The sequence below is a fragment of the Charadrius vociferus genome, unplaced genomic scaffold (assembly GCF_000708025.1).
Source record: "Charadrius vociferus isolate BGI_N301 unplaced genomic scaffold, ASM70802v2 scaffold329, whole genome shotgun sequence".
NCBI classification, from domain to species: Eukaryota; Metazoa; Chordata; class Aves; order Charadriiformes; family Charadriidae; genus Charadrius; species Charadrius vociferus.
In genome coordinates, this window is record NW_009649982.1 from 1,928,789 (window position 1) to 1,956,320 (window position 27,532).

A 27,532-nucleotide genomic window follows, 5' to 3' on the forward strand; every position below is an offset into this window, starting at 1 on the left:
AGCGGGTGTTGTTTATTTTTGTTTTTAAGACTTCAAGATCACCTAAGTAACAACATATTTCAACTTTTTGATGAGAGCTGAAAAATCTTCAAAATGGGCAAAGAACTTAACTGAAAGCAAAGCACTCAAATTATGTGCTTTCCAGCATGAATTTTCAGAATACAACCCTGCAAGTGATGGTGAACTTACATTTGGCACTTTTGTTAGCAAAGGAGTTTAACAGTTTAACCAACTGTTTAAAAAAATCCAAACTTTGAGCACAAATCATCGTGGCTAAGATACCTTCTCTCTTCATATCAATCTCACAGTCTCTACATTAATTTTCTAGAAAAAAAAATATTTTGGAAATAATTTTTTATTGTAGTGAAAATAAGATACCATTATGTTCATATGTATACACACAAACAAAGAAAAGATTCACTGTATATACACTGAAATACCTCATAGTGTAACCAAGACTCTCCTCACCTTGTGCACAGCAAATCACAGAATACCTTTAAAATGTGCCTGATGCCAGCGACCGTCCACTGCTGCGCTTAGCAGGAGCAGAACCAAAGCTCCCGGGGTCAGCAGCCTGGCTACACAGAAACAAATCACAAGTTGATGCCTACCCTGAGCCCAGGACTTCTCTAGGTTGTACAGTTACCATGATCACAAGGCTCTGGTGTAACAAGATGGCTCAGCCGTGCTGCTGGGGGGGCAGGAGGGAGTGGGCTGTGCCTCAGAAACTCTGGCTCAGCTGAGAGCCCTTGGGTCACCCAGAAGAACGGGGCTTCTGTCTCATAATGTCTGGTCACAACAATATTCAGCAGCACTGCATTACTCTCTGCTGTCTTGCATTATTCGGGCTTACAGTGGTTTACGTAAGCATTTCTTTGACAGATTTGTGGCTCTGATACCCGTTCCCGGCCACTCAAGGCAAGAAGATACTACACGAGTGATCCAGTGAGGTTCTCCAGAACACATAGGAGAATTGCACTGAAATATTCACTTGTTTAGCTAAGCTGCCTATAGACAAGTAAGTAATTCTCACTATCATTTAACTCTGAAAAGTATCAGGTGGCTGTTGGCACATGTGGGCCGAGATCTACAGACTTCATAAAAATAACAGATAACTTGGCCTTGTTTGCTAGCAGAAGCTGATGTGAGATTATTTAGTGCCCTAACCCTGACAGTGGTGTTAATGCCTTAAACAAGAGTGACTAGGTGACTGAACAGAGCCCCAACACACTTTGTAAAAACAAAGTAAACAACTGTCTTTGTAAATTGAAGATAAAATTCCTCTTCTGTACCTCAGGAGGTACCCATTTCAGTTCAGCTATTTTTAAATGCTTCAGACTGACTTCTCTTGTTTAAGGAATTCTACACTGACTTCCACTAAGCCAAGAATAATCTCATTTTTTCCCTTCCCCGTAGGAAAGTGCTGCCATCCCAAATATGCATGCACTTAAATACCACAGCCTGCTTTGGAAACAGAGCTCATGGCAGGCTACTGCCCAGTTCAGTAAAGCAAATTCAAATATTAGTTGGCTGAATTCAACATTGAGTAAACACTAAATATATTTTTAAAAAGAATGGGCATAAATGCCACTGTAGTATTTCGTCATTAAACTATTCATCTTCCAAGGTCAACAATTAAATCTATTATGACAATAAGCTGATAGGAAAACACACAACAAATAAATAATATGTATTAACTTATAAAATATCAATCAAATGGTCTACATACAAAAAAAGTCAATGTTAGTCACTTAAGCTTCACAGAACATTTGTATGATAGAAGCGCTTTTGTGCCCCAGCTTGTGTGTCTGTCGGGAACAGCTGGAGAACCAACCACCTTGGCTTTAAAAACACTGTACGGTACTGCAGAAGTACTGCCCTGCCTCGCTGAGGCGCCACGTGTGGTCACTGACAGGCAGTGGCGATGCTTATTGTTGGGGAGAGCCTTTAGGAAGCCTGCAGGCTCAGTGCTATGTTCTCTTTTGCTAACGCCAGGCGACAAAATGTACATCAGGCATCTGTACAAAAGAGCAATTTTTCTGGTGAGGTTATGTTTGTGTTTAGAATGGGAATGCTTCAAAATAATGCTAACATCATTCTAGTACAGTAGTTCTCCCCTACAAATCATTCGTGTGCAAACCAAGTATTTTTTTTCCACTAGTGCTTTATACCTGTAAAATCACTACAGTAGCCTCCGGTGAGGGGATCAATGCCAAACGGGGATTTTAAATGTGCATTTTATTTTGGTTGTGCATGTATCTTCTCTTACCTGAGGAGATTTTTTTGCCTTGGTATACAAACTTTCACTGTCTGTTTCAGAGTTAAAGAAAAATGAACTTTCATAACCTCTGCCACTTCTGATCACCTCTTAAAAATGTCACTTTACACAGAAAAGCCAGAAGTAATTGAGATAAACAGACATCTGTACATTTTAGCCTTTCATTTAGAAAACATCTGTATCCATCCATGCAATGTTAAGACTATAAGTAACTTTGCAGTTACATCTGAGCCCATTGCTATGGCAACAAGGTAGTCTTTATCTCCCACATGTGTTCTACTGATTTCTTTTTTTTCTTAAAGCAGCTTCCTGAAATGAAAAACAGAGAAGCAATGATTAAGTTAGTCTCTTTCAAACGTTGGATTCAAAGCTTATGAGGCAGCTTTTACTACTTTCCAGCTGTGGAAAATTTAGATGCTGATCCTTTGCAAAATGAAAAAATGAAAAACTGACATGGAAAAATGTGAACTGCTGTTATTTTCAATTAAAAAAAAAAAAAAGTATAGCTGATGATCTTGGAACGCAGGATTTTTGCTACTGTAGCTATTTTTAATAGGATCCCAAGGAATTTTACTACAGTATCTTTCAAACTAACACAGCCAACTGTAACTTGCTGCTTACTACAGTGACAATACAATTCATAGGAATGTGTGTGCCAATAATTAATTCCTTGATGACCTTTTTCATGGTTAACTTTCAGCAAAGCACACAGTTCAGCTTTGTTAATTGTTTGGAATTGTAAGCTTTCTATTGTGGTAGGTGCCCACCGTACCAGAGAGGATTGCAGTAGTGATCCATTGGTTTTTGGTTAGTTGCCAAGTCTCGAGAACTCAAGATAAACTGATGTGCTTTTAAAACTTCTATTTTAAATAGAACACCAGGCAATAGCAACTACCCTAGAAGGGTTACGAAGATTCTGTCTGTGCTTTGAAGGACCTAAATAGATGTCAGTGCTTCTCTGACACCCATTAACTTTGGGATTCAGAGAAGCAATGCTTTTAACATACCTTCTGGGGCTATCTACTTTTGACAATGATTATGTTAAGTACTTTAAAAGGGTTGAACCTCTTCAGAAATAATGTTGAAATCTTAACCTCTAGTGTCCCGGCATTTCTAGAGCTTTCATATGAAAAATACAGTAATGTAGCAAAGGCCACATGAGAAAACATCAAAGGAGTTAGTTAGCCAGACAAGACATTTCACTCACATTTGATGCTGCCTAACAAACTCTGCAAACTGACGGTCTTTAGCGTAGAGCTCTATAATTCGAATTCTGTCCTGAATTTCCTAGAATACAAGGAACACAATTGTAAGTACATAACAGAAATTTGAATACCACTGAAATAACTGGGTTTTGGAAAATAAAACTCCTATGCTTTGCTATTTCCAGGAGCGGGAGCAGAAATTGGGCACTCCAATACTAAAATTCTTCTTTATGTTATTTTTCTTTTTTTGAAGTGAAGCACTTCATTGGAGTCCAGCAATACTTTACTTTTAAATCAAAACCAGGCTTTGGATAGAGCGTGGCATTTCAGCAGCCTTTAACAAAACCATTTATCTCTCATAGATGCTTTGCCTACAAGCCCAGCTACAGGCTGGATTCACACCTCTTACAGTTGCTTAAGGATTTGTGGTTAGTTCCTGGATGTAAATCCCTTCTCTTTAGCCTGCTAGAGTAAACCCTGGATACTTGTATACAGGAAGAAAGGAGAAGGATGTGAACTATCTTACAGGTTATAGAAAGACCTAAACTTCGTTTTTAAAAAAAAAAAAAAAAAAAAAAACTAAACTGTAAAAAGTCCTGAAGTCTCCAGGTTTTCACTGTATAACTACTCTTACATAAGGTAGTTGGCATTAAAAGCTAAAGGCTGTGACGAGCAGTATAGCCAACCTCCCCAACTCCCATGAAGTTACTCAAGCAGTCAGTTCCTTTATCGTGCGAAATTCGTTATAGGCCAGAACATACCCATTCCTTTCTCTATACCTAATAGCAAGTAGAGAAAGAAATCCTTTCTCTCTTCTTAAATAGTCGCAGCAGCCATAGTTGCAACTTGTCTATCTAGACCATAGATGCTGGGGAAAGATTGGCCTAACCTCTCGGGTTACAAGTGTGGAATAAACTTATTGTTCACATGATCTTTTCCATGCCACTATGAAAACAAGGTCATTTACCTCCTTAGTAAGCTCACTGTTTTCATAAATGTGCCTGATCTCTTCACTGCTGTAGTCTGTGGATGTCTCTGCACTGGTAGAACTGTAGGACGTTAGCTGAGGGTATCTCCGGTAATAATGGCTGTAGCCAGTCGTATCACTTTCATACATGGGGTTGTATTTAACTGCATTCTCAATGGATGAGAGGCTGTCACCCTGCCTGGGGGAGCAATAAACAAACTGTGAGCTTCTCTGCAGCCTGGGAGGGCAGCAGATAGGTTTAGGAAGCCTGGCATTTGGAGGCATGGAGGTACATTCTGTTGCTTGTCAACTGTGTGATATAAGACTTACGACAGAATTCTCCTTATTGTAGCAGATGTGTTTTAAAATAGTAGATGGTGTCACTTACCCCTGTGAGTCCTCGGTGTCACTCTTTGTGTACTGGTCTCGAAGGGTCCTGGCCAAGAAGAAGATGACAGCAGATGCCACAAGAAGGAATCCTGCCACAGAAGCAATCGCAATACCTACAACCAGAGGCTCAGACACGTATTCTTCACAGTGCTCCCCTCTGTACCACCAGTTCTCTCCCACGCGACACCTGCAACACAGAAGCATGGTGAAATTAAACACCAGCAAAAGCTGGTTAATATAAATGTATTTAACTTCTTGTTATGACATGCCCTCAGTTAAGTCACCTCAATAAATACCTTTGTTTATTCAAGCACCAACTTTCTTTTATTGTTATTATTGTGAACAACCACTTTGGTATAGAATCATAGAATGGTTTGTGTTGGGAGGGACCTTTAAAGATCATCTGGTCCAACCCCCCTGCAATGACTAGGGACATCTTCAACTAAATCAGGTTGCCCAGAGCCCTGTCCAACCCGACCTTGAATGTTTCCATGGATGGGGGCATCTGCCATCTTTCTGGGCAACCTGTTCCATCATAAAAAACTTCTTCCTTATATCTAGTCTGAATCTACCCTCTTTTAGTTTAAAACTATTACCCTTTGTCCTATCGCAACAGGCCCTACTAAAAAGTTTTTCTCCATCTTGCTTATAAGCCCCCTTTAAGTACTGAAAGGCCACAGTAAGGTCTCCCCTGAGCCTTCTCTTCTCGAGGCTGAACAACCCCAGTTACTAAATTGAGTGAAGACAGGTAAAATAACAAAGGGATAATCCATTTGTGATGGAAAAAGCCTGTGATGTATTAAAACTGGAAGGTGTTTAGATGAAGTAAAAAGTTATGCCTTGACTGAACTTTGCACATGACGTAACAAACACTGTAAAGGTAGAGAGCAGTTGTCTTAATAATCTTGTAATTTAAATGCAAATGAACATGTGTTAAACAAGCAGAATATTTATAGTCTAGTGAACTCCACCATGGGTAGTTAAATAAATACATAAAATAAATGACTAGAAAGAAGTGTGTGTCCAAGATTGTATCTTTGGAACAGTTGCCCAAAACAGCATTCAGTGTATCTGCCTTCCTGTGGCTTTGAACATGAGAACTTTAATGTTAATATTAGCTTTAAATACACAAGTAAAAATAATATATTTGCATTATGTGTGTTTCGGAGTTTTTGCTATAAAAACTTGAGGAAGTAAAAGTATCATGACCACTCACAGCAATGAACCTTACTAATAAGAAACATCAGTGAATTAAGTCTTCTAACATAAATATCTGAAATAGTTTCTGAAAGAAGTAAACAATACTTTAAATTTTTCAAAAAGCTCTTAATAAATATTGGCCAGAGCATGCTTGAGTTCAGATACTTACCTGCTTCTAATTAACACTATTGTACAAATATGATAAAATTTATACTACATCTGTGATAGTATCCATTTTTATAGCTTTCAAAACATTTTTGTTTCTCCAGTTAACTGCTAGGACTCTAAGATTGACTTTAGAGATGTTCTAGGTAAGCTTTTTAAAAAAAAATACCTGAAGTAACATAAATAATTACTAACAGTCATATTTTTTGCAATAAGTCTCCTACCTTTTGTTGATAAATATGATTTGTTTTTAAAAATAGACTGTTACATTGCTTGAAAAGGAAAAAATAAAGTTCAATGTCAGAGGGAGCATCGATTTGTCTATACCTTGCACTAAGTCTTTTCCATTACCTGTAAAATACAGAGATCCTGTTCAAATGCATCTGTATCATTTTAAAAGCAAATATTTGAACCAGGGGGCCTGTGCCTGGATCTTTTTGTGAGTCGCACATTATTTCTCCCAAATGGCCAATGATTTACTTTTATGGCTTTTTCTTAACCAAGAGCAGTATTTTTAATATATTTATGCTGTATGAATATGTCTTTCAGATATGAATTTTTGTGATGGAAGTAACTCTCACATATTTTGTGACATTATTGAACACAGCTACTTGAGAAAACGTCAGGAGATAAATTCTGTTCCTTAAGGTCAATGAAGGTGATTTGAACAACTGAGTATGTTCCATTACTACCGTTTTTCCTAGTTCATTTTATTTCCTCATGTTCCTATTCTATTAAAAAAAATGTGTTACCATCTCCACTCCAATATATACATAGGAAAACAAGTGTTAATATTGGGATCTCCACTCAGCAGCATAACATGAATGATACTCATTATCATCTCATTTGTTCCACATTATCTTATGGAAATTCGCACAAATCTTGTCGCATGCTACAACAGAGGAGACAATTAGTGGTTTTCATTCAGGAAGCACTTACTTCAAACAGGGGGATGACCTACCTACAGATAGCCCCTTGCCCGGGGCTTATGTCACACTTCCCATCATTCAGGCAGAAGTTTGGTTGTAGATCACAAATGCTATTGCATGGCAGCCCGTCGATGCTTAGGTAGCCAGGATTGCAGACACACTCAGCTTCCCCACTCCAGCGATTTACTAAGCATTCGGAGAACTCATTGCAGGCCTGGAACTTGCAGGGATCTGCTTGCTCACCTGAGAATACGCAAAGCGGAAAATATTAACGATAGAGGAGATCCTTAACTGAGGCAAAGCGCTGGCTGTCTGCTGCCATTTTCTCTAATGGTCTCTTAGTTAAAATAATCCTCAAAAATCTTGGCATGCGTCTTTCCTGAGTTACAAAAGGTTCTGCTAAGGTGAACAAGCGCTAGGAAGTGTTCCTGTCTGCACAGTGCACGTCAGTGGTATGGCTAAGACCACCCAACAGGCCAATCGAAAAACCAAGCATAAAATGTTCTTTTTCTTACTGGAATGTGCAGTACCTCACATGTTCTCTTGTCTGCTGGAACTATACTTTGCAAATGAGTAAAACACAGCTGATCTCCAGTATTTTTTGTTATAGAAAATCTAGGCAGCCTACAGGGAAGGGCAAGGGGACTTCAGGCACTCAGTACCTGCTGTGAGGTGATTTCCCTTTGTCTGCAAGGAACACAACCTTATAGCATTTGAGATATCTCACTTGTGTCAAGCTTAAGAGGGCTGGCATACAGTTAAATGATCAATATCAGATGATTTGTCATCCTAAGTAGACCATCTTTATAAGAGAGCTACCTCAGAAGAACAGCTACTATTTGCCAACAGGTCAGCATTGTTATTCTCTAACCTTAAAACAGGAAATAGTTCTGAGTGTCTTCTGTGGTAAACTACTGGCTGACTTTGACAGGGAAAAAACTTTCTGCCTGTATCAGAGGAGTGAACTAAGGCGGCCTGTCACATTTTAGTGCAACCAAGACCTTACCACAAGGGTGATGCAGCAGCTGTTACCAGTGCAGATGCTTACCTGGCAGCTAAACTGGCTACCACCTGTGGGAACCATCACATGCACCACTGTTCTCCCTGCCCAGCCTTCCCCTTCACTCCCCAATGAAAGCGCAGTTGGCATTACACGCAGTACTACCTGAGTCGGTTTTGTCCCCATATTTCTATATGGGCTCCATATAGTTTGCTCAGTCTGGGTCCCACTTTGATTTTCATCTCTTTAGTCCCTTAACAGATTGATATTTGTTTCTTTGAACTCTGTGAGAGACTGTCTTTCTAAAGCCCAGTCTGTGAAAAGCAGTGGGCAGTCTCTGAGCCACTGAGATCCGTAATAAGTTCTTAAAGCAGAAGTTGCTCTAAATCCCTTGCTCCAAACTGCATTTCCCTGCCATCCTTACCCGATTCCACATCCAGGGAGTATTTATCGATGGCCAAGTTCATGGTGTGATATGCAGTGTTGCAGAAGTCTTCCAGGATCATGTACACAGCATTGGTGACGTTCCGAGGCACGGGCTTGGCAAATTTCATTCGACTGTTCACCACGATGCTGCCATTTCTGAAGTTCAGGATTTCCAGATTCTGGAAGCCCGTCAGATTTGACTGAAGGTAGGGCACCAGCTGCAACACAGGAGATGTGACAGAAAAGCTGAATCTTTGAATCTCTTCTCCAGCCAGTTGGACTGTTATTGCATCAGACAGCAGGAGTCTGAATTATCCAAATCCCACAGAAAGGACATTAAAACTTTACCCAACTGAGGCCCGTGCTGGCAGCCTGCCAGGAGCCCAAGTACTTCAGGCAGTTCTTACCAGTATACCAATTTGCAGGCAGTTTCCAAAAATATATGATTCAGAAATACAGTTCTTGGGACATACATAGTGCTCTCCCTTGACCTAAGCACCAGCCATACTCGTCCTTTCACTGGGTATTTCCTTCAAGCATGTCCCCTTCCCTCTCTCTCCTGTCCTCCCTTCATCTCCCACCACAAAATGTTCATTTCAGTCAGGAGAGGGGAATTTCCCAGTTAAAATTTGACAATTGTTGCTGTATAACTCCTGGGAGGCTTTGCTAGCCATCAGTCAGTTTAGGAACATCTTAATTCCCTGAACTACCTCTTACTTAGGATGGGTTGAATGTGTTGCAGAAAAGTTACATCATCACAGCCCCAATTTATTTACTTCTCTCTCCCTACAGACTAAATGCAGAGCACTCTGGAAGCAAGTAAGGGGAGTGTCATAGTGACTTCAGCTACAACGCTACATTTATTGACACCAGCAGAGCATCTCGCCCATAGCCCTAAAAAGTTGCTCTTTAGAGAGACTACTGACTGAATAAAACCCTACAAAAACACCCCACCCCACCCATTTCCAGACAGAATTTTCCCATGGAGGGACACAAATAGTATCGGTTAACACCAGTCTTGAGAGGCTCTCTACCGACAATTTTTGTCTATCTGGTAACGGACATTTAGTGTAGAAGTGATTCTTACCAGTTCCAAGAATCGCTGCTCCAACGCTTTGTATTCAGGGGAGTTTTTATTAAACAGGTCCTCTGAAAACATCATGTTGGTGACCCGAAGACTGAAAAACACGACTAGAGCTCGTGACGGGATAGGAGTGCTATTGCGATTTTCGTGTGTGGCCCAAGCCACACTGGCCATCTCTGTGGACTGGATACGAGTTGTTAGCTCCACGTGACTTTCAGTCATGCTTCTTCCCTCCTCAGTCAGCTCAGGAGAAAAGTGGACAGTGCTCACATGATCCAGGTCCACTGAAACACCCAGGACTGTTGTCGTTTCATCTCCCAGCTTTGTTGAGGTAGCAACAGACGATGATGCTGTGGATCCCACAGGAGAGAGATGGGATGGATGCTCAACAGTGCTCGTTGTTACACTCACTGTTACATAAGAGCTCATAGTGCTGAAGATCATGGAAGCATCTGTGCCATGGTTTGTACCACCTTGCACAGCAAAGCCCTCTAGAATAGTGGTCTCATCATCTATTACAGAAGGAACTCCAGTTGAAACCTGAGTGGCAGTTGGTGTTGCTGATTGCACTGTCTGATCTAATGAATTTTCTAGTGCTCTGTCAGTAGGCCAAACATCAGCTGGATTCTTCACTGCTGATCCAGTAGTGTCTTGACCTGCCAATGATGAATCTAGGATTTGCTGCTCTTCTGTGGAAGCATCAGGGTTTACCATGGAAGCATCAGGGTTTACCGTGGAAGCATCAGGGTTTACCGTGGAAGCATCAGGGTTTACCGTGGAAGCATCAGGGTTTACCGTGGAAGCATCAGGGTTTACCGTGGAAGCATCAGGGTTTACCGTGGAAGCATCAGGGTTTACCGTGGAAGCATCAGGGTTTACCGTGGAAGCATCAGGGTTTACCGTGGAAGCATCAGGGTTTACCGTGGAAGCATCAGGGTTTACCGTGGAAGCATCAGGGTTTACCGTGGAAGCATCAGGGGCTACCGTGGAAGGATCTGCAGTTAGAACAGTTTCTGAAGAGCTTTTGTCCAAGTGGCCTATTGTAGCAGCTTCAGTTACATCTGACTGCCCCACTGTGAATAGTTCTTCTACCATTGTCCCATCTTCATTTTGGTGTTCAACTGCTTCAGAAATGATGTTCTGACCTACACTGGACGCTTCAGGTTGCTCCATACTGGTGGTCCCTGTAGATGTAAGGAGACTATCTTCCACAGGCAGATCTGTATTGTGTGGTGAGACAGGGGCCTCCCCAGTTGGCATGTCTACAAAGGAATGGTCCACTGAAGGCTCCAAAACCAAGGATGGCTTAACAAAAGAAGAATCATACATGCCTGATGTTTCTGTCTGTGTAGATGGTTCCACAGATGATGGCTGTAACAGAGTCTGTAACAGAGGTACCTGCTGAGTTGTAGTCTCTGGAAACACAAATATTTCAGACTCATCAGGGAAATCTTCTTTTGTATTGGCCATACCTTCATTCTCATCTTTGGAGGGATCATCACCTAATTTATTCCTAGCGTTAAGAATATAGTCTAAGATCATGCCTTCAGGAATATCCTCAGTTCTGATTAGCAAAGACTCATTGTCATCTTCAAGCCAGCTGTCAGGGCCAGGGTAGAATACTGGTTCCAGTGTTGCTTCTTCCCAAGGCCAAATACTTGATTCCATTTCTTTTCCCGAACCATCAAAAGCTGAACCAGACCCATCATCATATATAACTCTATCTCCAAGATATACATCAGTTTCATCTTCCATAGGGTGTACTTCTAAGGGAAAAGGAATTTCTTCCACAGGCTCATGCAACACAGAGTCTGCATTGTTACTGTCTGCATTGTTATCACCTGCAGGACTACCCTGAGTTTCTTCTTCTTTCTTAGTAGATACTGTTTCTTTAATATCAGTCTCTGTGACTGAGGAAGAGGCCACTGTTGGTGCAGAAAGCAGAGGAACTGCGTAATCATCTGTAGATGGAGGTTCTTCAGGCACGAGGTGAGAAGGATTTGAAGGCAAAAGAAGATCTTCAGATAGTCCAGTATCTTCAAACACTAAAAATAAATTTCCAATTAGTTGTTGTTTATGATAAAAAATGTAAAATTCCATCCATTTTATTGTCTGTAGATCTGTATTCAGCATGTTTGCCATGATATATCCTGGCCTTTATATGCCGAAGTCAGAAGGACCCCTGTTGACCCCTCCCACTTTTCATTCAGATATTCTGTGGGCCAAGTCAAGACTGCAGAGAAAGCAATAAAGCACTAACTGTGTGACACTGTCCTAGGCTAGTCAGTCTACTTCAGAGACCGGTTATTTCTGCATGGCATCACCCAAACATGCCCTATAGGAAAATACTTCTGTGCAATTCCACAAGTATCATGTGTGCAGCATTTCCTGAAGGGGTAAACAGGCATTACTAGCTGTTACAAACATTTTATCTTAGCATGTTGTTCTTGGATACATGCACAGAGGAGAGGTAAAAACTATCACAGAAAGATATCCAAGTTTTTAGACCTTTCTGAACAGTCACTTTGGTGAACTATACCTTTGATGAGTATCAGGAAGCACTTGGCATCCAAATTTAAGCTTCAGTCAATGGCATTAACTTACCACCTAAAGAATTGGGGGCTGAAAGCCATTCCAGAGAGTCCGCAGAATCACGCCCGAACACTGGTGCAGTGACTAAATGAGGAGTCCGATTCCCATCCTCCAAATTCAGCCCATCAGGCAAAGAAGTAACGTCAGCCTCTGAGGAGAGCGGAGCTTCAGGTGCCAAACTGGCCTGTGAGTCCAGATTTTCTGGTCTTGGCCGGATTTCATTGTCATTGGACTGTTCACTACCTGAAGTGGAATCTGGTTTGGTGAAATCAACGGGCAAGGTATTGCTGACAGTTGATTCATCTGCTGAAGGCCGTTCAGCTAAAAAGGTGCTGTCCTGGAACACAAACCCACTATTAATATTTCCACTATTACAGGGGAAGCATTGGCTGTCTGTGTTGGGCTGAACACGTAAAGGGTGTGAGCAGCAGCCAACAGCAAAATCTGGTACTCCTGCCTCTGTGAGAAAGGAGGGGCCAAACAGGGAGCACCGGCAAATATATACTCTTTGCTAATCATGTGCAATGTATATGTAAAATGCACAACCTTGTGACATACATTTCCCTGTCCTGTCCCTTTCAGTCCTCTGAAAAGGGAAAGAAGCCATTCAGATTGTTAGTCATGTCCTCTAAAAAGGGAAAGAAGCCATTCAGATTGTTTGGAATGCAGCATCAGTTATGGGATTAAGTGCTTTACCATCTATACCCACCCCATCTCCTTTCCTTTTCTTTACTGAAAAAAATGGATCTGTCCATTTGAAATTAAATCAAAGATAAATGCGCACAGTACTGGCTACCTTCCTAATGCATGAAGAGGTCTTAGCAGCTATTATTCATCAGCTACATAATCAATACAGTAATTATAATATGATAGTTACTATGATACATAAAACCGTTTAGAAACTGAACTTGAATGTATACATGCCCTTTGGTCATTTATTGCTATGTTTTAGTATGTGGGTATGAGAACCCAGGAAGGAAGCAAAGACCATAATGTCAAGAATAGCGTTTAGAACCTGGAATAACTTTAGTCTTGAAGCTGAGATGCCTGTGCAGAAAAATATCTATCGGTGGTAGTGATGAACGACACAGAGCATGCATAATCTGCAAGCCCCAATTTGCGGACTGTTTGAAATGTGAAAAAAAGAATTTGTTTTTAAGTCTCCAATTGCACACCGTTTACTTACTACTCCACACCCCAATCATTATTTGGTTTACAGATAGAATACTTAGCACATTTCATCTTTGAATATTAATCTACTACCACGGTGTCTCATGAGGTAACTATATTGGGAAAAACCAATGAAAACATTAAGTTATTTGGTCAAGGCTACAAAAGCAAGCTGACTGCCTCAAACTCAGGAATTAGTGCTTCACCTGAACACTTGCCCACACAGCAGTGCTGTGCAATAGTCTGAGATGGACAGAAAAAAACCTTTGGGATATGAAAAACTGCCAAACAATTTCAAGAAGCAGCAATTCACTAAGAACTAACCAATTGCTGTGATGACTAGTAAAGTTAAGTGGGCAGTGGGCACAGGTTTCTGTAATGCGTATTACGGTTCAAAACCATTTTAACCATTTCTGTAGCTCACCATTCCTCTCTAATCTCCTTCTTTTACCTTACAGCATGAATAACAGGAACAGTCCAAATCCTTTTCTTTTTGAAATTTTACTGCTGGTTGCAACGTGGGTGAATTAAATTTTCAGCTGCATTCAAACTGCTTTTGAATGCTTTGGAAACGAGCCAGTTAGGGTATTTTTATTAAATTATTTGTCTACCTGTATTGATCACATTTTTATAGCCAGTTGTTATGCCACCACAATCTCCTCACATTTTTTTAATTTATATGGTAACAATCAGTTGAAAAGTATATATACCATTTAGACATGTGCTTCAGCAATTATCTTTTTTGGCAAAAGTGACCACTATAAATAAAGTTGTAAAAAAAGTTACTGTGCAAGATTAGAAACAAATTACACACATAAATTCCATAAAGAATGAATAAGGACTACCAGCATTAGCTTCTCAATACTTTTCTTTTTTTTTTTGTACGTGAGCGTTTAGTTGCCAGGGATTGCACTTCATCATTTATTTGAATGTGGATAGATGTTCCTATGACAACTAACATTATTCAAAGATTCTTGTTACAGTGCAATATATTATATTAACAAGTTTAATATCATGTTGGCAAGTTCTGGTTTTCACTAATGTCTTTTGAAAGGCTTACAAATATGACAGATGACTGCAAACGCAGAACCCCCTCACTGATTTTCCATTTTCTGCTGCCAGAAAGGCATTGTATTCAGCAAGCCAAAGCATTCTACCTGTTACAACTCAACAGAAAAAAACAAGATAATACAGATTGCAAAAACTAGACTTGATTTCTTCTTCACTTTTTAAGAGAGCTGTAAAACTCAAAGAAAGAACTAATGATTAGTTCGTACCATCTGCTAGCAATCACATGGTGAAGTCATGGTAGTCCCACATTATGTCATGAGTATGTATGATAATACAAATCCAACTTAAATCAGCTAAGAAAAGTAATAGTAAAATTCTTTTTCATAGGTAACAGTTCTACTTAATAGTGTCTACTTGAACCATAAAGGTTTGACATCTGTGGAAGTAACTGACTAATCATTTCAGCCTTGTTTACTGTTTAAGCATGTTTATGATTTTCTTAAATTTATCTGAAATTAATTCCCAAATTATCTGTGTATTGCAGATTGTACACAGCTGTTTTTCTGATATACGCAATATGTTTTACATAATTAGAATTTTTGACTGAAGACAGATGACATTATTATTCATAGTCCATGATTAGAAAAACGTAACTTCCAGAATTTTTTTCTTCTACATACTATTCCCCAAAACTTGTTTAAAATTTATTATGCAAAGCTACCTCTACTCTAAAATCTTTTTGCCTGCACATTTGTCAGAATATAACAGACAGAATGTAAAGATGGCAGAATTCTTTGTCTTACTAAAATAAACATCTACAACACTTTAATCTAGTTAGATTGCTCTAGTAAAGAGGAAACCCTTTCCTGAAAGTGAACTTAAATTCATGTTAATCCACACCACACTTAAGCCATTTATAGGAAATTCATATGAATTTACATTTTAAACATCAATGATGAATTTTTAAAACTCAGGGAAAACTGGCATAAAACTAGGGATATTATACCTGTGACCATTCTAACAAGAATATTTGGGTTCTGTGAAGTCACTGAGAATTTTGCTTCAATAAAGATTTCAGACGTTGGCCTGAAATTAAGTGTGTCTGTGTTCACAACACTATCTCATAATGAACTTAGTGAAAAGCTACCATTAAGCATAGGTGGATCTGGATTTTGTGTCATGAACTGAGCTCATTTCTTCTTGGAAGGCACCTCTGTGTTACACAACAGAGTACACAGCAGAAACCTACTGGACAAATTCTTAAGCCCAGACAATGCTGTACCATTCAGAAATTCTAGCTGTCGGCAGAACTAATTAACTCGATCTCAGCGTCACTGGCACCTAACTTGGCCTCTCTGCTTAAAGCCCCATTGCATTCTAGAGACACGGTCAGCAATACTAAGACTCCTGTCCAATGGGGAACGTCGGTCTATGTCCCGGGTTGGTCCAGAGGTAACCAGGTGAGATAATTTTGATTTCACGAGGGGAAAAAAAAAAAAGAAACCACTAGCTATTATTTTTCTGTGTTTCTTTTGCTGGCAATAAGGGGATGGACATCATTGTAAAACTGAACTGAGAACTTTCAGTAATACAGTAACAAAAGAAGCTATGAAACTTACCCTTTCATCTCTTCTAGCAGCCAGCTTTACTGCTTACTTCTATTTCTCACTTTCCAAAGAAAGGTAGTATTGCGGGAAGAATCATGTCTTTAGAGCAATTTACAGTCTTAACATTATGAAAAGTCAGACAAAGGAAGCCTAAGAAGAAAGACCTGGCTGGACAGCCAGGAACACAGTACTGCCGCATAATAGAAGATGATCACAGAAAACTGTTGTGCAACAGATATAAAATTAGCAGATGAGAGATTTCACCAGAGGTTTTACTCCAGCACACGGTGTGCCTTCATTACTACTTATTCTGCATGAACAACAAGATAGATAAGGTCTGGGTGCTGGCTGTAATTCTGCCTTGCAGAGTTAAGTTGTTCAAATACATCCAAAGGCCACTGCTCAGAAGCATACTCACATCAAACTCTGGGCGCTCCAGCACGACTGGATGCTCAGTAATCCAGGATGGGTCTTCTGGTGTAGGGTGTAGTATTTCTTTCACTGTGGAAATATAAATACTTGGGATATAAAGGCTGCAGTAGAAGTGTGAGGAAGCTGTTTTGGAAGACTGAGTGAAAAACCCTCCCTCATCTCAGATTTGTGAGTAAAATCTTTTCAAAAAGTTTGCCAGAGAGATTTTGTTTCTGGAAATGCCCCCAGATCATTTACAGGAAGTACACAGGAAAGATGAGAACAGAGAGGGGGACAGCACTCCTCCGACACCTCTAGCAAGATTGTTGAATATTCAACAATAAACCAGGTATTTCCTTTGTGCTGCTCAAGGGCAACACGGAGCTACTAAGCTGAAGGTCATCTTGGTGCAACGTGCATGATGCGAACCGCATTTCCCCTTCTATTCCTGTTAATTGTTGAAGTATTACTGAAATTGCATATCACAAACCTTGGTGTAAAAGAAAAAAAGAGGCTAATCTTAATGACTGGGATACTACTGCTAATGACTTGACCTGGTTAAGATCAGAGCAAAACAAGCTACAACAAAGTTGTTCTTATTGTTTCTTTTTAATTATTCAGAGGGCAGTTGAATAATTCACTCATCTCTGAGATTTATTTTATAAAAATTTAGATGTGTGCCCTACCAATGCCTCATAATCAATACCCACCATTAGTAAGCTGGAGAGTGTTCGGGTCTAAAGACAAGGAAGTGTTTTCAAGCAAGGCATTTTTCTGGAGGATTTCAGCAATATAATCTCGGAAATCACTGATGGTGTACACAGCTGTTGGATTATCCTCTATGCCCATGAAGGAGTTGTCCTCCACCTTGTTGGAGTGAAGGTTAATCAGGTCCCACGTGGCATTGCTGATGGCTTTTCCATCAAATGTAACAGCATAGTGAACTTCCACCCCACTTCAGTTGTACAAAGAGAAAGAGAACACAGATGAGAGATGCAAGGTTGTCCAACATCTAGCAAGCAATATAATATCTTTTTTCCCAAGGACATGTGCCAATACCCTTTTGTAATATAAAAATATATTGCTTTAAAGGTTTCTAAATAAAAACAATATAATTCTTTTCACACTTATGTCTGCCTGCCTATGCTTTCCACCACTGCAAAGTTCTCAAGGTCAAGGCTACCAGAACCTGACATCTGGTCTGGTCCCAGCCCTGTATTTCTAGTAGTGAATGGTAGACAGACCACAAGCAGACCAGAACGGTGGCTTTCTGCCAGCATTATTAATGGACCTACCAACACGCAGTGGTGGGAGTGATGATTTAAAGATCATGCCAATAATGGGAATGGCTCCGAGGTATGAAAAGAGCCTGGAAAAACAGGCAGTAGTAGCAATATACAAGAGCTAGAGAGAGCCCTGATCACTGTCACTGTGCAGCATCAGCCTGCTTGAAACATGTCTTTAATAGCAATAAATGGTATTTAATACACCTTATGATTGGGAATATTTTTCTAGACTTATTGATCAGTTATTCTTTAAAAAAGTTTCGTATCTGTATACAGCTTGGCTTTCTTCATAACTCTCCTCCATTTTCTTATTTTTCTTTTCCTAAATATGTCTGGACGTCCTTTCCCACATGACAGCATAGGTAGCAATCAAATTTACCATACATTGGGCAAAAGCACAAGGGAGCTTAAGAAAATATTTTATATTTTGGCTGTACACGGGGCACAGCAAGATGAAGTAATCTATGAAGTGTTAGAAAAATGTGCTCCGAAGACAGGTTTTCCTCATTGCACAGAGCTGGACTAGATTGCCACAGTAATGGCTCTGTTCAGAGAAGTCTGTCAAGCCCCAGCGCCAGATAGAACACAAACAGAATCAGCAAACACACTGAATAAAACCAGGAGCCTGCTGGAGTTTTGCTGCTGGCTCTGTCATTGAAATGAGCCCACCATAGGCTCACCACGGGCACTGTCAGCAGAGGAAATAAAAGGGGACAGCAGTAGTGAACAGGCACAGCAAAGATGGAATACAGCATGCTCCTCAAAAGTAACATTTAGATTTAATACAACTGTGCTGTCAGTTGCAGTTAATAATTCCTAACTAGTAACTCTAACACCATCATCTGTCTGGAAAGTGGTAAAACATCTGGTACTTGGAACAAAAGTACATCTTTGTGCATCTTAGCCTGTGGAAGTGCAGAGTAGCAGAGGAGGGCTTTAAGTCACTATTGTTGGTGGAGAGATTTGTGTTTTCTAACCTTTCTTCTAAAATGAAAATGCTCATTCTCTGTAAAACCATGGAAACTGGTTAGACATTTGCTGAGAAATACACAAAAGAAAAGGATACATCTAGTTAAGTTAAAGGCTGCAGTTCATTTGCTGTCTTGTGAAATTCTTAAAATAATACCAAAGGAGGAAAATTTTGGATGCTTAATCTGCATACATCTAACAAAACCCAAATCCAGACTGATCCCATCTTCTGCTATGGAATGTTTGTAAAACTACTGCTAAGATGTGCAGCACCTGTGGCCTTGAAGCTGCTAAGCCAACTGCCTTTGGTGGAAAATATGGTTTTCTTACCTACTTTAACTACTATAATAATAATCATCCTGTATCTATCCAAGACTTTGCTGCAAAGTATAAAGACCTTGAGTCATTGTTAAGCAATTTCCGTTTTCTTCACAAAAGAGACTCCTATACACAAGTTAGCCCAGTAGCTGACTTGTGTTTAGGAAGATTTTCCCAAGTAGTTTTTTATGATTAGGACTTAAATAAGCAAACTGGGTTTATCTGTAATCAAAACAGAGCAGTTACTCACAGTTTCTGGTAGAACCCCCTCCCATATTTATGCTGGATAACTATCTCACTCTGGAGCCAAAACTACAAATCCCCAAAACAGTGCCCTCCAGCTAAAAGTGGTTTTTTCCATCTGTATTCTGACAATATATATTAAACAGTTGTCTTTACCTGTCCTCCTCAGGAGAGCTGAATATAGAAAGAAAAGAAAAAACAACAGCAAAACCTGTTAAACCAATGTTATAGTTTCTTTTAAGTCTTCTAACTTTAACACATTTGCTTTGGTATTCTACAGGGCACACAAATTTGAAAAAGCATACAGCAAAAAGGTTATAATTGCATAGTTATTCTGCTACATAACAAACTGTTCAGCTTTTACTGAAGTGAGATATTTCCTATTGATCACAAGGAATCCGCAGAGCAGAGCCATCTCGTCTTGCTGCAAATAATGCAGTTAAATTGCTGTCAGTACCAAGAAAATCAAAGCTCGCTAATTCTACTTAAAAGTTTAGTTTACAAACACCTGTTTTTGTGAAACACAGCAGAGCACAGAGCTCTGGTATCCTGCCAGAAATATCAACCTTTTATTTGTGTTCTGAAATGAACCAAGAGCTTGCAGATGTATTAGACTGCAAATACTGAGATGGAAGGGTTTGCTATCTCATAGGCAGAGCCTCGGCAGGGTTCCCCATGTCAAGAGACCCCTCTTTGCTGTTGTTCTAGCCACGAGTGAAAGTAGGAACTGAAAAGTCAAACCTGCCTCCTGGCTCCTTCAACAGCTGAAGACAGTGTCATTCTGTTCCCCTTGGTCATGCAGGGATAACTATTAAGTATCTATGAACTGGTCTACTAGGTCAGATAATTATTCTCCTATAGCAGGCCATGACAAAGTGGAGTTTGTCAGCCCATTTGGGCAACTGGCACTGGGAACATTCCTGCCATGCTGTTTTAAACATTTAATGATTTCAATTTCAACACCATCCTTTTTTGGTACTTCTCACAACATTGTTGGAACAGCCTCGCCCCTCTATGTGTGACAACTGCAAGGAAATGAGGCGTGACAGGGACAGTTTGCGTGCAATAATGAAGTATGTGGGGGGTAAGATGGAAACTGAACGCAGTCTACGGTTCCAACCATAAAACCTTTCTCACTGTAGCTGTTTTGTCACTGGCATGTCTTCTGGCTAGAATGTACAGGCTGAAATATGCTAAGAAATACACCTTACAAAGTCTCATAGAAAACACAGTTTAGATTGAGTCTTGAACAGCCTCACTAGATTCTGAAAATTATATCCAGTCCATTCAAGAAGAATCATAATTTGTGACCTGTGTACACCAAAACTCAGACATCAGATGTTTGACACATAATACAGGATCCCTTTTTTTCCCAAATTAACTTAAAATGTCACTCTGAAGCACGAACTGATTTGGGGAAATTAGTCTTTAAAAAATATTTGTAAGAACAGAAAGAGTTAAAACATTGCAAATCATTTATCAAACTATTCACTGGCCTTTGCTTTGACCAAAAGGAGAAGGACCTTTACGTATCTCAAACACCAACCTTTAGAGTCATCCCAAATTAACATTAAGAATTGGGGAAAAAAATTTAAAGACGCCACATTTTTCCAGAAAAGTTTCTGTGTTCTTGCTCGTTTAATATTAGGACATGTCAACAGTATTGATGGAGTATCAGACACTAATTTTAAATTAGAAAAGACCTCTCTTAATTTTAGGACAGGATCTTGAATAAGAATGCCTTGTCTTAAAATCAAGGCAAGAATATCATGTGAGATTCTCTGGTGGATGTCAGGAGCAAAAAAAGAGAAGATTACATTTACGTACAGTTCTGTATTTCTTTTTCAACATCTGTATACGGAGGTAAGAAATATTAAAGCACTTGTCCTTTGGTTAATACATCCTAGGAACTCCCACACACATGCCTGACATTCTTCCAAGAGTGGTGCCAGCATATCGCACCATCATACAGGATCAGTTTCAATTACCACGTATGCATCGGTATCTTTTTACCTGTAATCCAGGACACGGATGTTTTTGTATCCAGGCAGTCCTTCAAATACACTTTCCATCTATTTTGAGGAGAAAGCAAAAAATTAACACAGATTTCCTCCACCCTACTCATTTAGTGAAAAATCAGGAAGTACTTTCAACGTTTTCTAAAAAAGTATCTGAGCTGTTATATCAAACAGGAGGAAAATGATTGAATATTCTGTCTCTTTATGGAGGAAGAGTTTTGGTGACATTGTTTCATTATTTGAAAAGGAAAAGAAAACCTATGAAGAACAACATCCAGCATTCCCCAAGAACTACACAGAAGCAGACAAAGGGGACAAATTCAAACAGACTCTGCAGAGATCTGTACTGCCCATAGCAAACTACATTCTTTCTCTTATTTATGCAGCACAAACCGGTCTCTGCCTAAAAGGTTCCCATTACCTCCCAAACCTCTCTGGATTAAAAAGAGTTCCGGAAAATGCTTTGGACCTTAGCAACTTAAACAAGAGGAGCAGCAGCCACCATACAGGGACCTGTAAGACTCCAAAGAGGCACTAATGCATTACATAGTGCAAAACGCGGCTCATCCCCTCTGCTGTAAACAAAAGGGTCAGGAGTGATTGGCAATGCTACTCAAAAAAAAGATGACTGAAGGCAGTGAAATGGCAGCACATCCAGGCCTAATTCAACAGTCAACTGTATTACACAGGACAAAACCAAGACACAGAATATTGCAGGTTCATGCCAGTTTGGGGTTGTTTTTTTTCCTCTCAAAGGAGACTTGCCAGTTAAGGATTATTTTTTACTCCTCAAATTCTTCTTCCCCTCCCCAATCTCCCTATTTTTAAACTGTCTCTGGTGAGACTTAAACAATCGAAGTGCTGCCGACTTTCTTTTTTTCAAGAGCTTCTTTATCCAAGCGCAGAGAAAAACCAGGCAAGGGATCAAAGGAGTGGAACATCCATGTGCCAGGTGGCCTCTGTCCCATCTGACATTTCTTCCACACACACACACACTATGGCATTGCTACTTGGCCACACAACTAGGAAAATTAAGATGTCTAGCCTGCGCTAGCAACTTGTGACAGTTGTGGTGATGCTTTTTGGCTGCAGTGAAGAGTACATCTCTTTCCCATCTGGCCCAGGATCTGGCACAGGGTTAGCCCCAGTAAAAGGGATTCAACAGAGAACCCCAACTAAATGGGACTAAGAAGGAAGCAAAACTAGAGAAAAGATAAGATAAGCAGCATGATGTGTTGCTCTATGGCATCTTAGATGCCACTCCCAAGAGAAAGGAAAGATGAACTCTCTGCCCCAAGAAAACTATGGTAATAAATTACCATCATTATAAACAAAATTTTAAAAATTAATGGAAATAATATGGAAACTTAGGAGACAGCCGTATGATCATATTTTAAATGCACATTTGTACATTGGTGGCCTGGTAAATTTGTAGCATACAAATTAAAACATTAAATTTTAATTGAAATTAAATTAACTTCAAATCAAGTTTTAATAAAAGATTCCTATATGTATATATGTACATATTTATATGTATATGTACATATATATTTTTTCTTCGGAGTAGGTGCCTAGCAGTCCAAACCACAGCTCATTCCCACTGACTCCAATGGGATTTAAGCATGTGTTTAAGAACTCTTCTGAGGCTGGAGGGTTTTAAAATGGGCTCACATGCACTGCCGATCCTGGGCATAAATGAGGGGCAAGAATTGTCTGGGCAGCCTAGATTTCAGAGCATATCTCACTGCAGTGCGCGACGATTCATTTGAAATACACTCCCAAGCAGAAATAAGGAACGAGTTCTACCATTTGCAACTTCTTCCAATTTCCCCACCTAACACCTACTCTGTATAGACAGAGTCTCTGGACTGATGCCAGAGTTTCTTCTACAGTCCAAAATCTGGACAGGGCATAATCGTTCAGATATCCCAAATGCCGTTTCAGTGCTCAGCTTCTGTAGGAGACCCAGAGCATGCCCGCATTGGCAGATGCTGATGGACTTGCACGCCTTCTGCCTGCACTCCACGTTAATGCTGGGCTGTACCCAAATTACTCAAGCCACCTTCCAGCACTGCCTCAGCACAAGTTGATGGCTCTGAACTGCAGCTGATTCATGTCCTGTCATTTGAGAGCACAGGCAGGCTGGTTTGCTAGGACCCTCAAATTATCTTTCTCGCTCCCCAGTTTCAAACCAACTACATTACGGAAGAATTCAAACTGGACAGGGAAATTAGAAAGCACTGAAGAAAAATCTAGGCAGACTGGTCAATAGACAAACGCTGACTATATCTTTAAAATTTAAGATTTTTAAGTCCTAAGACTTTAAGAACTAATGAATTTGCATCAAGAGGTAAACAAGAATCTTGCCACTTCTCTGTGAGTTTAAAAGTTCTTCTGCAGTAACACTGACAGGAAGAGGAACTGAAAAATTTTGAAAGGATGGCAAGGCCAAGATTAGCCCTGGTAGAAATAGGTCTTTAAAAGGGCTAAAATAAATGGAAATGTTTTTCATTTACTAATAACATCTGGCTTTGTTTCTTTTGCTAACATAAGGCAAAGTAAATTAATGAAACCAGAAAAGGGAGGGTGGGGAAACCTAAAGATATAGGAATTTTTGTTTTTTAGCAAAATGTCACAGGATAATCCTGTTACTTAAGAAAAGGGAGGGTGGGGAGAGAGAGAATAGTCCCTCAGAAAGGTCCCGTTGACAGTATGTCACTGTTCAGGGGTTCAGCATAATTTTCTGATCCTTCCAAAAGCATAATTTTACCTCATTCACTTGCAAAAATGGTAGCTGGCTATGTCATGAGAAACACAAAAAGAAAACCAAAGTAACTGGCAACTGGTGCGCTACACACAATGTATGAAACTTTGCTGCTTCAAAAAGGGCAACGTGTCAGACAAAACAGAGTATTCTCATTGTAGATGCATATTTTCCAGCCTGCCTCAGGCAACAGAAGCCCTAAGCTGGTTCTGCAGAGCCCATGAGGAAAAGGTGCTACCTGCTAATACTGCTTTGCAGAGCCAGCAAAAAGAAAAAGGAAGTCAGGAAAGGTAATCACCTGAGAAATGAATTGCTCAGAGAGCAGCTGACGCTTCACAGCAGCTGGGTCCGTCAGGTCAACACTGTATTTTTCACCAACAATCAAAATGCTGAACTCAATCATCTGCTCATTTACAGGTTTTGCTAGCTTCTCATCCTCCTTCTTTATCTCATTATTGATCTGAAAGGAAAGGAAGAGGGGAGAAAACAAGAGGTGATTTAATGCCTTTTTTTGTTTGTTTTGCCCTTTGGTTTTTTTCCCAAGAAATAAATCCTTGATACTCAGCAGAGACAAGATTCCTACCTATACTGGATTGACTCCATGTAAAAAGCATCCCTAGATATGTATATGTACATATGATCTGCCATCTGTCAACAGCACACTACATTCCCAAGCTTGGGTCCAAACATCTGTCTAATGTGGGCCAGAAACTTCTCCAGCTGCTTCAAATGTGGAGGTTTCCCTGCCTTGTGATGGGTCAGAAAACCTGAGCCCATTCCATAAATGGGCTGTATGGACAGGAACACCTCAGGGCACGATGGTAGGCCACACTGATGGTCATGGATATACTTAATGACACGTGAAAATGCCAGTCCAATGCACAGCATGTTGACTTGAGCATCAGCATACCTGTTTGCCTTGCACTATAATGGGGTGCTCATGAAGCCTCAGGGACAGAGGTAGCAACTAATGAGGCAATCTACTAAGCAAGAACATTCTTTGAGAATTCTTGTATTGCAGATAATTATATTTTCCATTTGCACACCTTTAATCTAGTGTGAGGCCATCCAGTTGACCTCAGCTAAAATCAGAAATCCAGTTGCGTGGGACGTTCATGAGGCAATTTAAAGTGCAACTATGGATACAACAGCAGCTCACTTGAGCCCAGTCAGCAATAAGCTGATTTACCCAAAATTCACTCGTTAATCACAACATTCCTACTTACTATTCCACCTGGAAGACAAGTTACCTTTATCAAGTTCTACATTCAAAACAACACCTTGTGTTGTTCAGCCTCAGTAAGTGAAGGATCCCCACAGATATATGATGGACATTGGGAGATCTGCAGGGACCCCTGCTGAGCTAAAGTGGTGGGCTTCAACTGGTAGGGGTCTGCAATTCCCCAAGGAGCCCCGCAGCAGTGGCTGTGCAATGCATCAGGGAAGCCTGTAGCTATCATGGCTTCCACAAGCAGCAGTGAATTCCAAATTTTAATCTAATTTGAATGACTGAGCAACACAGGAAGAACGCTTTCTGCTTATTTCCCTAGTATTTTACAACCAGCATACTGTATTCCTTGTGGTATACTGAAAGACATGAGAAAAAACAGATCTTGTTGTAAAACAAAAAACTGAAATTTGTGGGGGCGGGAAGGGACGGTTGGCTGTCTTTGGCTATTTACATGCAGTTGTTGCTTTTGCCCCATCAAAAAGGAAAAAAGAGAACCAACAAAACGGATCTTTTCAGCAAAACTGCAGCGTGCGTTATGTATGGTGCAGGAAATGGAAAAACCTTTTTCCAGAAAGTTTAGCTGCCATCAGTGAGCAACTTATACATTGTTTAGGGACCTTCTAAAAATTTTTACTTAAATTCGCTTCCTCCCACCCATCCCTTTTTTACTAGGTAACTTTAAGGACCACAATGACTGGTACACTACTTAAAGCTAGTTAGCATTTGAGAAATACACACTTAGCAGGGATATATGTGCTGCTATGATATGGCTATTTGCAACGCGATGTAGTTCAATCATTTATCGGTCCCCCAAAAGCAAAAGCACAGTCAACACATGAGTGCAGAAGATGAGCGTTGCTCACTCTTGGTCTTGTAATCTGCAATGCATTTTGGCTGCAGAGCGCAATGATGAGGTGTGATATAACTGTATAGAGTGAAAACACTGTAGCAGCAGCAATCTAATTCTGGTTTCTTTCTGATTTACTGAGCGGTCCTCTTCTCTGCTTAGGCAGAAATACTTCAGGCAGTTCTGTTTCAAAAAAGAATAATGGCTGTGCATAGGACCAAACCACAAATACATAATATAAAGTCAGACCCTGGACTTGAGCCAGAAGCTGTCTGCCTGTTTCACATTCAGTATTTATTCTTGGAAGTACAATATCAGAGCTCCACAGTCAGCCTTGAAAGCTCTAGAAGAAAGTACAGTTTGGCCCAGCTTTGTTTCATGGCCATACTAGGTTAGAGAACAGTGCACAGTTAAACCCCGTACCATAAATCAGCTTCTACTTATGTGCAGTGTGTGCAACTTTGTAAGCTTCTCAGTAAATCCACTGAGTTTCACGTTTATAAGAAAACAAGTGCCAGCTGATTCATACCACTGGTTTGCAAAATTTTCTTCAGTCATGTAGGCCCATGAATACTGCAGTTGGACTATAGAGTTTGGGTTTAAATTTTAATCCAGGGGAGCTGGTTCCTGGAAGGAAATACTTCCCTGGGACTTATGTGGTGGTCAGCACTTATGAAAGCCAGCTCACTTTTACAGAGATGTTGTAAGTACTTGATGTAGGCTTCCCTGTGTCGAGAGTTTTGCTTTGATATCAAGGTAAAGGTGACTGGAAGATGATAAATAAAAGTTCATCTATGTCAGCAGAGGAAAAGCAGCAGAGAATCAGAAGGAATCTTCAAGGCTATTCAGGCCACCTCTCAGCTATCCTACACAATTGTACCACATGGACCCTTGAAACACTGCTACAGCAATTTAAGGTGTATTGTCTTTCCATAGGAACAATAATGCTCCACATTCTTCTTGACGTTTTCAAAAGCCCGAGGCGTTCCTTGTCTAATCTTATGTCACTAGCAAAATCCTCACCTGATAGCTCAACTGATCCATTCTCTCTCACTGTGGGGGAAGCGGCATTGCAAATCCTCTGCAAATGAAAAAATACCTACCCAGGAAATCATTTTAAAACTTGAAAAAAAAACCAACAACCTTGCCCTGTTTTTATGAAATCTTAATTTGTTTTAACACACTATGCTAACAACACCTTTGAGTACTAGGAAATGCACATGACCACAAACAATATTATTTAGGAAAGGCAACAGAATGCTGAACCAAATTAAAAAAAACCACACTCACAGTAGTGTCTGCATCTTCAATCTCATGGATGGTAACATCCACTGGACTCTCAATGGAGATCTCATGAGGGGGGGGAACATTGGCAGCTGCATCTGAGTTTGAAAGAGAGCAGTATTATTTTGTTTAGGGTT

General features: G+C 40.2%; 1 protein-coding gene across 1 annotated transcript in view; it reads right to left on the reverse strand.

Annotated features, from left to right (window-relative positions):
• Window positions 1–2,273: 2,273 nt before the first annotated feature.
• Window positions 2,274–27,532, reverse strand: part of IMPG2 (interphotoreceptor matrix proteoglycan 2) — a 57,916-nt gene continuing 32,657 nt past the window's right edge. Inside the window, exons 7-21 of the mRNA XM_009891628.1 lie at window positions 27,402–27,493; window positions 24,332–24,493; window positions 21,265–21,323; window positions 19,408–19,425; window positions 17,146–17,390; window positions 16,443–16,525; window positions 12,249–12,573; window positions 10,630–11,689; window positions 9,648–10,356; window positions 8,559–8,778; window positions 7,167–7,377; window positions 4,839–5,027; window positions 4,451–4,649; window positions 3,486–3,565; window positions 2,274–2,587 (exon numbers count right to left, since the gene is read on the reverse strand). Coding sequence (XP_009889930.1) covers window positions 2,575–2,587; window positions 3,486–3,565; window positions 4,451–4,649; window positions 4,839–5,027; window positions 7,167–7,377; window positions 8,559–8,778; window positions 9,648–10,356; window positions 10,630–11,689; window positions 12,249–12,573; window positions 16,443–16,525; window positions 17,146–17,390; window positions 19,408–19,425; window positions 21,265–21,323; window positions 24,332–24,493; window positions 27,402–27,493 — 3,665 coding nt within the window. The 3' untranslated portion in view covers window positions 2,274–2,574. The remainder of the gene's footprint in view (window positions 2,588–3,485; window positions 3,566–4,450; window positions 4,650–4,838; window positions 5,028–7,166; window positions 7,378–8,558; window positions 8,779–9,647; window positions 10,357–10,629; window positions 11,690–12,248; window positions 12,574–16,442; window positions 16,526–17,145; window positions 17,391–19,407; window positions 19,426–21,264; window positions 21,324–24,331; window positions 24,494–27,401; window positions 27,494–27,532) is intronic.